Source organism: Trachypithecus francoisi, unplaced genomic scaffold (genome assembly GCF_009764315.1).
Source record: "Trachypithecus francoisi isolate TF-2019V2 unplaced genomic scaffold, Tfra_2.0 Lachesis_group5, whole genome shotgun sequence".
NCBI lineage: Eukaryota > Metazoa > Chordata > Mammalia > Primates > Cercopithecidae > Trachypithecus > Trachypithecus francoisi.
Genome location: NW_022681470.1, coordinates 49,144,356 through 49,157,784, shown reverse-complemented (window position 1 = coordinate 49,157,784; position 13,429 = coordinate 49,144,356). Strand labels below are relative to the sequence as shown.

Below are 13,429 nucleotides of genomic sequence, written 5' to 3'. Positions count from 1 at the left end.
GTTTGCAGTGAACCGAGATTATGCCGCTGCACTCCAGCCTGATTGACAGAGTCAGACTCTATATTAAAATAAAATGTAAAAAAAGAAAAGTTAAAGTGAGTCTAAGGAAATGGAAAACTTCACTTTCTAGTTTGAATTTTCCTTTTGTTTTAATGTACAGAATTCCTATAAACTTATTTTAGGCCCAACTTGATTCCATTTAGATTTTGGATTTTTATGAATTTATGATCATTAAGAATTTTATACTTCATTGATTAAACTCATACTTTATGATATGTTACCAACTTTCAGAATTTAATTATTTATATTTAATGATTGTATTTTTAAGCCTATTATTAGTTAGATCTTACCTTGGTTGGCTAAAAGTGTGTCCATATTTTCAGACCATGTCATTGCTTCCGTAGTTTGTGACCTGTAGAAACAGCATCTAACCTTGACAATAGCATTGTGATCTTTCTCTTCTCTAACCAATAGTAATATTTGAGTTATGTGTATTTTGAATTACATCATTCAAATGAACTTCATGCTGCTAATCAAATAGTCAAATGCCAAAAAGTTATATAGTGCTATTTACAGTATATAGCTATAGTGACATAAATTGGGATGTAATTGGACATCAGCAAATTATTAATCTAGCTGACAGTGTTAATAATATTTGAAAATTCTTAAATTCTAATAAAGGCATAAGAGATATTGGTTCTGTGGATCAATGGTGAATTTCTTTTCAACTATATTATTTGTTAATTTATGTGACATTACTCGAGTCAAAATTTATATTAGCAAAGGTGATGAATCAACTACTTTCTAAGTTTTTATAGTGTAAAGATTATCTATTTCATAATTATGCATCTCAAAAAAGTTCAAAAAAGTTTTAAGAATTTCTAGTATGTGATGAACTTGAAAACATTTTGTTCATAATATTTCAAAAAGTCTTTACCTACTCTGAGGCAGCCTTTATTTCTCTTTAGACTGGTATACTTCTAGTTCTGAGCTGATTTATTTAAATCTAGGAATCTGTCAAGATAGAGTCATATTTTTTCCAAAGCAGTCAAAAAAGTTATAGAATCAAGTTTTCTGAAGACGGTTACTTTTGGGGATATGATGTAGAAATAATAAATCAGATTTAAGATGTAAATTTTCTGAGATGCAAATATACATTATTCCTCTTAATAAACAAAGATCCTGATGAAATAAGCCCCTATTGATAGAAAGCATCTGCTGCCCAGAAATAAAACCACATTGGATTACGTAGCTGCGATGTGCAAATGACTTAGTTATGGAAAGAGAGGGTCCAATTTAAAGTCTGTATTGAAATTATCAATAATAAAATAGAGAAAAATTCATATATCACAATTCTTATAAAACTTTTGTATTTGCATGGCAAGATGACGAATCTTAAATATACTAGTGTGAAATGATTCCTTTGCTTTTGTATTACTTCTTGTAATTTGCTGCAGTTTTTATAGTTTTTCCTCTACTGATGCAGTTGTAGTTGCATTCAGTTAATAATGGTCATCCTCACTGAGGATACATAGAGAGGGCAATATAGCTAAGAATTCATTTTACTATTTTTCATTACTCACATTTCCAATCTCTAATTTCCTTCTCCTGTTGTAGGCGGCTGACTTTCCTTTCTTCCTGACTTACTAAATCTTGGGGACACAGATTACCTGTGAAACCATTTGGAAATAGTGTTTTTTTTTTTTTTCATTCAAATGGACACAAAAGTTGGATTGTTCAGTTTCTGTCTTTCATAAATGGAGGATGAGACACAATCCTAAATTTAATTTTACGTTGAAGAGATTTTGTGTACTCTATAAGCTGTTACTCAAACAAGCTTATGTTATATTTCATGTAACTCAAATATTAGATCTTGTAGGAATTCTAAAGTTATATGGTCACTTAAAATACATATGCTTAAAAATATTCCTGTTTGTATACTAAAATTTGGTTGTAAGCAGGGTATTCAAATTAAAGATACTTAGACCTGTGGAACATATGCTAATGAATAGGAAAGAAAGGAGCCTGGCCATGCAGAATGCCCATTTTGAATGAGGAACAGGCATCCAGGAAAAAAAAAAAAACAGTGAAAAATAAAATCTAGACAAATTCATTCAAAGATGAACATTTATATTCCCATTAGTATGTAAGTTATATGATGACAGGACTAAATGTTATTTTCTAGCACCAAGAACAGTGTGCCTGGTCTATGAAATATTAAACATATTAACAAACAATGGATGACCAAACCCCATATATTGACACATATTAAAGCCTTCAATAGAAGATGGTAAATGTCCTCCTAGATGCTGATAAATTACAATGATAAAAAGTATTGAAAGTTATAGCTAAATTGTATTAGCTTTAAAGACATAGGGTGTTCTGGGCAAGAGAAGACAAAAAATAATGTGAAAACATCACTGGATCATCATGGATCTCACTCTCAACTCTGAGGTATGTGAGGTTGGAGAGAATGACCGACATACATTCTAGAAGGCAGTGTCTTTTAAGGACAGACAGATTTTACTTAAGCCAAAAGCAAAAAGGCATATTCTATGAAGATCTTTTTGGATATAAAGGAGTATTTATAGAATGAAGATGTTTACATAAATAATAGCTGTTTGTACTGTCTTCATTAGTGTAGAGAAACAGTAAAAGAAAGAAAGCAAAGTGTGGGAGATGGTGTAGAACCAAGGATAAAAGAAAAATTCCTAATGTTTTGAATTACAGAGAGATGCTAAAATGTTACAGATATTTGATAGATATAGACGTGGAATACTATAGATAATAGAACTAGGGATATGGGCATATCCTAGTATTAAGGTTCACAAAATGCTGACATTGTCTTAAAGAGAAGAAATGGCCCATCAGCTCTGAAGGAGTACCTCTGGTGGTATGTAACAATGCCTGGAATGCCCTCGGTTCATTCCTTATAGCCTATTTCTTATCCAGAAGGTTACATTTTGACTATCTGAGATGTTGAAAGAGTTGGAGGTAACACAGCATTTACTTTTCAGAAATTAGGTGAAATGTAACTATTTTAAGGAGTAATGCTTGTTTGTTGCCAGTTAAATTAGTAAAATTTGGGGTCTCTTGTAATTCTGTGGAAGAGCAAATAGGTGGTATCTATGAATAAACTGAAATGCAATATTTATAATAGCACTAAAATGCACAACTATGTATTGGATGTTTACAATGTATACCACATTGTGCTAAGCATATCATATACTTTACTTCATTTAATCTTGAAAATAATAGTCTGTTTTATTCCAATATTACCAATGAGTAAAGAGGCTCAGAGATGCAAATAAGTAGTGCAATATTCCACAGACAATAATGGCCAGAGTTAGAATTGAAACACAAGTGTGTCTGCTTTAACCCAGATTATTTCATACTTCTTAAATGGATGAATTAATACATGTATGTTTGTACTTAATTCATGTTTTATAACATTTATAATAACTATCTGAAAAGTGATTTTTTTCTGCAATAGAGATTTATCATACTTCATAGAAATATATTTCCTCTAAATAATAGTTAAATTGTGGTAACTGGCTGCTCAATTGAAAGTTTACATGAAACAGAGATTCTTAAAGCTTGTACACTATCAAATAAAAATAGGGCATTTCTTATGGTAGATGGGAGTAAGAAATATTTTCTGTCTTTTAAAAATGTAACTATATAAATGTTAAGAAAGAAATCTGTTGAATAAAAGTTGGAGGAAAAAGAGGGTGGTTGATTTTAAACTCTACTGACTTGGTTGACTTTTACTTGATATGTGCTATCTGAAAAAATGGACAATGGCCACCCCCTCATTTCTTTATTTCTTCCTTTTATTGAATTTTAACAGAAGTTTTGTCTGGCTCTTTTCATTTCTGTGTATATTTCCTGTAAAATTGTGATGCATAATCAGAGTAAGGTTTTGTTTGTGTATGATTTGCCATGAAAAGTCACTGTGTATCTGAAGCCAAAATTACACTTAGTATTTCATGGGGTTTTGGCTGATTTCCTTTCTATTTTCTTCATTAAGCAAGTGCCATCAAGGCCAGCAGTACCCATATTATATGTCCAGAGAAGAGCCAGGCCAGATGGGAACTGCGTGAAAGCTACCAGTTATCTTGCTAATTGTGCCAGCTAGAACCAGTTGTATTGCATTAAAAAATGTGGAATCCAACAACTTAGCTGTTCACACTCAATTAGCAGTGTGCTGGAGAATGGAAAATTCAAGCAAGGAGTCCATGTGCTCCAGGAAGTGACAGCTGCTTCCTTACCCAGCCCTTAATATCCATGTAAAAATTTTCAATAAACGTTGTGATAATAATTTTTGCAAGGATCATGTATATGTTATGTTTCTAATTCATCTCATAATTTTTTTAAAAATTACATAAAGAAAGCTCAATGGTCTATCTCCACTTTGTAACCTTACTTTAGCCCACATAAAGAATAAATTGCAAAAGTAAACCATAAATTCTTGACGTTTTCGAAAAGAAGAAATCAATAGAGAAAGGAGAAAAAATCAGGAAGAAAGATGACAATTAGTGTATATATCATAAATGAAGGAAATAAAACATCGAGACTAAAGAAGACTCAAGTGTTTCATTTGTACATCTTCGGAGATAAAAATAGCTGGAAACGGCAACTCACTTCACTGGCATTTTTCGTTCCACTGTCTGTCACAGATGATGCCGAGTTGCTCTTTCTGACTGATCTTCAAGCTGAAGGTAATGTGACAGCAGGAACATTACAATTAGTACGCAAATACCTATCCCCTGGGTTACAAATTGGCATTCTTTAAATCCTGCTCTTCTCAGCTTTTTTCTTTTTGTTATTAACTTTTCATTGGTCAAAACACTTAAACTTCTAAGTAATAAATAACTCTGAATAAATGTGACATTTCTCTGAGTCTGTGGCATAATTGAAATAAATTCCATCTGAAAGTTTGTTTTCTGAAGTTCATATTCGTCTGCTTATAAGACAACTATTGTTCACAGGAGGTTAAATCAATATATATTAAGATATACATATTTGAAATATATATATAATTAATATTCACCTTTGAGTCTTTAATCTACCTGAAAGATCATTTTGTTTTCCTTTGTTCTTTGATTTTCAGAAAATCTGAGGAAGACTCTACATTTAATATACTTATCTTAAAAACTATGTATGTTTAAGCAATTTTATTCATGAACTAAAATGTTCTAATATAAGACATTGCAGTTTTCTTTGAAATTTATGCAGGTTTTATGGCTTAATAACGTGTATTTCTCTCTTTTAACCATGGATGTCATGTCATTTTATGCCAATATTTATGCAACGCAATGTTTAATGTAATAAGGCTGATATATTTATCAAAACAAAGACCATATATTGGCAATTTTAATTATAGTCAGAGTTTTATAACTTCATGCTTTGTCAAGCTTTTGTCTCAATGTAATACAGTTTTTTGGTAGTAAAATTCAACTGGTATGTGTTTATGACCCTCAATGTCAATTAAAGACTATTGAAAGATTGACAGTTTTTAAAGTGGGAGAAAGGAGTCAGAAGAAGGTAGAAAATGTTCTTCTCTTTGACTTAGCATGGAAGTACCCTAGTTGGTCTGTAGAAATGGTTAGTATGAGTGGCTCTGGACTAATGAAACTGAGAGAAGTAGAAGAAATGACCTAAAAAGTCAGTGTATCATTAAGAAGGGAAATCATCAATTAGCTCAATCCCTTTTGTTAATTCAAGCTCCATTAAGTAATGTTCTTATGATAAGCAAAAACTGAATCATTAAACATATTTTGACTTTTTGTTTTGCTCAGGGGGGATAATGAAGTATTAATTTTATAATATATCCTTGAAAATAGTACAGTTTGGAAAATACACTGTCTAAATATAAAGACCCTCTTGGTAAAACAAAAACATGCACAGTCTTTAAGAACTAGTAGCCAGGGATAGGCTTACTTTACATTAAAATGTTAAAACAAGGGGGCGGAGCAAGATGGCCGAATAGGAACAGCTCCAGTCTCCAACTCCCAGCAGGAGCGACACAGAAGACTGGTGATTTCTGCATTTTCAACTGAGGTACTGGGGTCATCTCTCTAGGGGGTGCCGGACAATCGGTGCTGGTCAGCTGCTGCAGCCTGACCAGCGTGAGCTGAAGCAGGGCGAGGCATCGCCTCACCTGGAAGCGCAAGGGGGAAGGGAATCCCTTTTCCTAGCCAGGGGAACTGAGACACACAACACCTGGAAAATCGGGTAACTCCCACCCCAATACTGCGCTTTAAGGAAACAGGCACACCAGGAGAATATATCCCACACCTGGCCGGGAGGGTCCCACGCCCACGGAGCCTCCCTCACTGCTAACACAGCCGTCTGCGGCGATCTATCCGCAAGGCAGCAGCGAGGCTGGGGGAGGGGCGCCTGCCATTGCTGAGGCTTAAGTAGGTAAACAAAGCTGCTGGGAAGCTCGAACTGGGTGGAGCTCACAGCAGCTCAAGGAAGCCTGCCTGTCTCTGTAGACTCTACCTCTGCGGACAGCGCACAGCTGCAGTCCAATAGGGGAAAGAGCAGGGACCGGTGCAGACGTGAACGACTCTGTCTGACAGCTTTGGGGAGAGCCGTGGATCTCCTAACGCGGAGGTTGAGATCTGAGAACGGACAGACTGCCTGCTCAGGTGGGTCCCTGACCCCTGAGTAGCCTAGCTGGGAGACATCCCCCACTAGGGGCATTCTGACACCCCACACCTCACAGGGTGGAGTCACCCCTGAGAGGAAACTTCCAAAGAAAGAATCAGACAGGTACACTCGCTGTTCGGCAATATTCTATCTTCGGCAACCTCTGCTGCTGATACCCAGGCAAACAGGGTCTGGAGTGGACCTCAAGCAATCTCCAACAGACCAACGACAGTCCTTCTGACTGTCAGACGGAAAACTATCAAACAGGAAGGACACCTATACCAAAACCCCATCAGTACGCCACCATCATCAAAGACCAGAGGCAGATAAAACCACAAAGATGGGGAAGAAGCAGGGCAGAAAAGCTGGAAATTCAAAAAATAAGAGCGCATCTCCCCCTGCAAAGGAGCGCAGCCCATCGCCAGCAATGGATCAAAGCTGGTCAGAGAATGACTTTGACGAGATGAGAGAAGAAGGCTTCAGTCCATCAAACGTCTCAGAGCTAAAGGAGGAATTACGTACCCAGCGCAAAGAAACTAAAAATCTTGAAAAAAAAGTGGAAGAATTGACAGCTAGACTAATTAATGCAGAGAAGATCATAAACGAAATGACAGAGATGAAAACCATGACACGAGAAATACGTGACAAATGCACAAGCATCAGTAACTGACTCGATCAACTGGAAGAAAGAGTATCAGCGATGAGGATCAAATGAATGAAATGAAGCGAGAAGAGAAAACCAAAAGAAAAAAGAAGCAAAAGAAATGAACAAAGCCTGCAAGAAGTATGGGATTATGTAAAAAGACCAAATCTACGTCTGATTGGGGTGCCTGAAAGTGAGGGGGAAAATGGAACCAAGTTGGAAAACACTCTTCAGGATATCATCCAGGAGAACTTCCCCAACCTAGTAGGGCAGGCCAACATTCAAATTCAGGAAATACAGAGAACGCCACAAAGATACTCCTCCAGAAGAGCAACTCCAAGACACATAATTGCCAGATTCACCAAAGTTGAAATGAAGGAAAAAATCTTAAGGGCAGCCAGAGAGAAAGGTCGGGTTACCCACAAAGGGAAGCCATCAGAATAACAGCAGACCTCTCGGCAGAAACTCTACAAGCCAGAAGAGAGTGGGGGCCAATATTCAACGTTCTTAAAGAAAAGAATTTTCAACCCAGAATTTCATATCCAGCCAAACTAAGTTTCATCAGTGAAGGAGAAATAAAATCCTTTACAGATAAGCAAATGCTTAGAGATTTTGTCACCACCAGGCCTGCCTTACAAGAGACCCTGAAGGAAGCCCTAAACATGGAAAGGAACAACTGGTACCAGCCATTGCAAAAACATGCCAAAATGTAAAGACCATCGAGGCTAGGAAGAAACTGCATCAACTAACAAGCAAAATAACCAGTTAATATCATAATGACAGGATCAAGTTCACACATAACAATATTAACCTTAAATGTCAATGGACTAAATGCTCCAATTAAAAGACACAGACTGGCAAACTGGATAAAGAGTCAAGACCCATCAGTCTGCTGTATTCAGGAGACTCATCTCACATGCGGAGACATACATAGGCTCAAAATAAAGGGATGGAGGAAGATCTACCAAGCAAATGGAGAACAAAAAAAAGCAGGGGTTGCAATACTAGTCTCTGATAAAACAGACTTTAAACCATCAAAGATCAAAAGAGACAAAGAAGGCCATTACATAATGGTAAAGGGATCAATTCAACAGGAAGAGCTAACTGTCCTAAATATATATGCACCCAATACAGGAGCACCCAGATTCATAAAGCAAGTCCTTAGAGACCTACAAGAGACTTAGACTCCCATACAATAATAATGGGAGATTCAACACTCCACTGTCAACATTAGACAGATCAACGAGACAGAAAGTTAACAAGGATACCCAGGAATTGAACTCATCTCTGCACCAAGCGGACCTAATAGACATCTATAGAACTCTCCACCCCAAATCAACAGAATATACATTCTTCTCAGCACCACATCGCACTTATTCCAAAATTGACCACATAATTGGAAGTAAAGCACTCCTCAGCAAATGTAAAAGAACAGAAATTATAACAAACTGTCTCTCAGACCACAGTGCAATCAAACTAGAACTCAGGACTAAGAAACTCAATCAAAACCGCTCAACTACATGGAAACTGAACAACCTGCTCCTGAATGACTACTGGGTACATAACGAAATGAAAGCAGAAATAAAGATGTTCTTTGAAACCAATGAGAACAAAGATACAACATACCAGAATCTCTGGGACACATTTAAAGCAGTGTGTAGAGGGAAATTTATAGCACTAAATGCCCACAAGAGAAAGCAGGAGAGATCTAAAATTGACACTCTAACATCACAATTAAAAGAACTAGAGAGGCAAGAGCAAACACATTCAAAAGCTAGCAGAAGGCAAGAAATAACTAAGATCAGAGCAGAACTGAAGGAGATAGAGACACAAAAAACCCTCCAAAAAATCAAGGAATCCAGGAGTTGGTTTTTTGAAAAGATCAACAAAATTGACAGACCGCTAGCTAGACTAATAAAGAAGAAAAGAGAGAAGAATCAAATAGAGGCAATAAAAAATGATAAAGGGGATATCACCACCGACCCCACAGAAATACAAACAACCATCAGAGAATACTATAAATGCCTCTACGCAAATCATCTAGAAAATCTAGAAGAAATAGATAATTTCCTGGACACTTACACTCTCCCAAGACTAAACCAGGAAGAAGTTGAATCCCTGAATAGACCAATAGCAGGCTCTGAAATTGAGGCAACAATTAATAGCCTACCCACGAAAAAAAGTCCAGGACCAGATGGATTCACAGCTGAATTCTACCAGACGTACAAGGAGGAGCTGGTACCATTCCTTTTGAAACTATTCCAATCAATAGAAAAAGAGGGAATCCTCCCTAACTCATTTTATGAGGCCAACATCATCCTGATACCAAAGCCTGGCAGAGACACAACAAAAAAAGAGAATTTTAGACCAATATCCCTGATGAACATCGATGCAAAAATCCTCAATAAAATACTGGCAAACCGGATTCAGCAGCACATCAAAAAGCTTATCCACCATGATCAAGTGGGCTTCATCCCTGGGATGCAAGCCTGGTTCAACATTCGCAAATCAATAAACGTAATCCAGCATATAAATAGAACCAAAGACAAGAACCACATGATTATCTCAATAGATGCAGAAAAGTCTTTTGACAAAATTCAACAGCCCTTTATGCTATAAACGCTCAATAAATTCGGTATTGATGGAACGTACCTCCAAATAATAAGAGCTATTTATGACAAACCCACAGCTAATAGCATAGTGAATGGGCAAAAACTGGAAAAATTCCCTTTGAAAACTGGCACAAGACAGGGATGCCCTCTCTCACCACTCCTATTCAACATAGTGTTGGAAGTTCTGGCTAGGGCAATCAGGCAAGAGAAAGAAATCAAGGGTATCCAGTTAGGAAAAGAAGAAGTCAAATTGTCCCTGTTTGCAGATGACATGATTGTATATTTAGAAAACCCCATCGTCTCAGCCCAAAATCTCCTTAAGCTGATAAGCAACTTCAGCAAAGTCTCAGGATACAAAATTAATGTGCAAAAATCACAAGCATTCTTATACACCAGTAACAGACAAGCAGAGAGCCAAATCAGGAATGAACTTCCATTCACAATTGCTTCAAAGAGAATAAAATACCTAGGAATCCAGCTTACAAGGGATGTCAAGGACCTCTTCAAGGAGAACTACAAACCACTGCTCAGTGAAATCAAAGAGGACACAAACAAATGGAAGAACATACCATGCTCATGGATAGGAAGAATCAATATCGTGAAAATGGCCATACTGCCCAAGGTATTTATAGATTCAATGCCATCCCCATCAAGCTACCAATGAGTTTCTTCACAGAATTGGAAAAAACGGCTTTAAAGTTCATATGGAACCAAAAAAGAGCCCGCATTGCCAAGACAATCCTAAGTCAAAAGGACAAAGCTGGAGGCGTCACACTACCTGACTTCAAACTATACTACAAGGCTACAGTAACCAAAACAGCATGGTACTGGTACCACAACAGAGATATAGACCAATGGAACAGAACAGAGTCCTCAGAAATAATACCACACATCTACAGCCATCTGATCTTTGACAAACCTGAGAGAAACAAGAAATGGGGACAGGATTCCCTATTTAATAAATGGTGCTGGGAAAATTGGCTAGCCATAAGTAGAAAGCTGAAACTGGATCCTTCCTTACCCCTTATACGAAAATTAATTCAAGATGGATTAGAGACTTAAATGTTAGACCTAATATCATAAAAACCCTAGAAGAAAATCTAGGTAGTACCATTCAGGACATAGGCATGGGCAAGGACTTCATGTCTAAAACACCAAAAGCAACGGCAGCAAAAGCAAAAATTGACACATGGGATCTAATTAAACTAAAGAGCTTTTGCACAGCAAAAGAGACTACCATCAGAGTGAACAGGCAACCTACAGAATGGGAGAAAATTTTTGCAACCTACTCATCTGACAAAGGGCTAATATCCAGAATCTACAAAGAACTCAAACAAATATACAAGAAAAAAACAAACAACCCCATCAAAAAGTGGGCAAAGGATATGAACAGACATTTCTCAAAAGAAGACATCCATACAGCCAACAGACACATGAAAAAATGCTCATCAACACTCACCATCAGAGAAATGCAAATCAAAACCAGAATGAGATACCATCTCACACCAGTTAGAACGGCAATCATTAAAAAATCAGGAAACAACAGGTGTTGGAGAGGATGTGGAGAAATAGGAACACTTCTACACTGTTGGTGGGATTGTAAACTAGTTCAACCATTATGGAAAACAGTATGGCAATTCCTCAAGGATCTAGAACTAGATGTACCATATGACCCAGCCATCCCACTACTGGGTATATACCCAAAGGATTATAAATATTCTACTACAAAGACACATGCACACGTATGTTTATTGCAGCACTATTCACAATAGCAAAGACTTGGAATCAACCCAAATGTCCATCTGTGACAGACTGGATTAAGAAAATGTGGCACATATACACCATGGAATACTATGCAGCCATCAAAAAGGATGAGTTTGCGTCCTTTGTAGGGACATGGATGCAGCTGGAAACCATCATTCTTAGCAAACTATCACAAGAAGAGAAAACCAAACACCGCATGTTCTCACTCATAGGTGGGAACTGAACAATGAGATCACTTGGACTCGGGAAGGGGAACATCACACACTGGGGCCTATCATGGGGAGCGGGGAGGAGGGAGGGATTGCATTGGGGAGTTATACATGATATAAACGTCATGCACATGTACCCTAGAACTTAAAGTATAATAAAAATAAAAATAAAAAATAAAATAAAATAAAATAAAATGTTAAAAATTTAAATTTCTATTTTGAGTTTAGTGCAATTGCAAGCATACTTTTTCTCATAAATCCTTCCACAAATCACAATTATTACTTGTTTAATGTGCACTTTCCATTCCTTTCAATCTTCTTTTCATAGTTTAAAAAAAAAACTAAGAATTGGATTTTATGTATCAAAATGAAGCCTCATAATACAATGAGCAGGTGAGGAAATAAGCTTTCTTATTAGGTGGAATGATGCTTTATAGCATTCAATGTATCTTGACAAAAGATTGCCATATAGATTCTGTTGGGACATCTAAATACCATCAGCTTTTAGTCCAATGGGTTTAGGCTCCATTCTCAGAACTTATGCCCAGTGTGATAAGCTAAGTATACAACCCTCCCTGAAAAGATGCCTGTGTCCTAATGCCTGGAACACGTGAATTTAGTGCCTTATGTGACAAAAGAGAAGTTGATTATCCTAGATTATCCTGGTGCACTGGGTGTAATTATAAGGGACCTTTTTAGAGGGGAGAAAGGAGGGTTAATGTCTAGTAGTCGGATATTTCAGGATGAAAACAAGATGTTGGAGTGATGTGAGAAAGGGTTAAGAGCCAAGGAACGTAGGTGGCCTCTAGAAGCTGAGAAAGGCAGAGAAGGAGATAGTCTCCTTAAAGCCTCCAGAAGCAGCCAGCCATGCCAATACCTTGATTTTAACTCAGTGAGACTGATTTTGGACTTCTGGTCCTGATATGGGTTGGCTGTGTCCCCACCCAAATCTCATCTTGAATTGTAGCTCCCATAATTCTCAGGTATTGTGGGAGGTACCTGGTGGGACATAACTGAATCATGGGGGCGGTTTCCCCCACACTGTTCTTGTGGTAGTGAATAAGTCTCATGAGATCTAATAATTTCATACGGGGTTTACCCTTTTAGTTGGCTCTTTCTCCCTTGTCTGCCACCATGTAAGATGTGCCTTTCAGCAGCTGTGATTGTGAGGCCTCCCCAGCCAGGTGGAACTGTGAGTCCATGAAACCTCTTTTTCTTTATAAATTACCCAGTCTCAGGTATGTCTTTATCAGCAGCATGAGAACAGACTAATACAGGTCCCCTGAACTCTGAGATAATAAATGTATGTTGTTTAAGCAACTAAGTTGGTGGCAGTTTTTTTACAACAGCAATAGAAAATGAATACATCTAGGGAACTCCCCTCTTCAAAACCCTCCTTAAAAGAAAGGAGGTCAATAATAAAATAGGTATAAATTTTGAGTCAAGAGTAACAAGTTCATATGCAAATGTGGATTCTTCATCCTGGACAATAACCTTGAACTTTCTGAATCTCTTTGCTACTGATAGTATTGATAATACCTATC

The 13,429-nt window shown here is 37.2% G+C and overlaps 1 protein-coding gene across 1 annotated transcript in view; it reads right to left on the bottom strand.

Annotated features, from left to right (window-relative positions):
* The window catches only part of RGS21 (regulator of G protein signaling 21), a 57,385-nt gene that overhangs the window by 20,446 nt on the left and 23,510 nt on the right, over window positions 1–13,429 (bottom strand). Inside the window, exons 2-3 of the mRNA XM_033197163.1 lie at window positions 4,645–4,715; window positions 351–427 (exon numbers count right to left, since the gene is read on the bottom strand). Of these exons, the coding sequence (XP_033053054.1) occupies window positions 351–427; window positions 4,645–4,655 (88 nt within the window). The 5' untranslated portion in view covers window positions 4,656–4,715. The remainder of the gene's footprint in view (window positions 1–350; window positions 428–4,644; window positions 4,716–13,429) is intronic.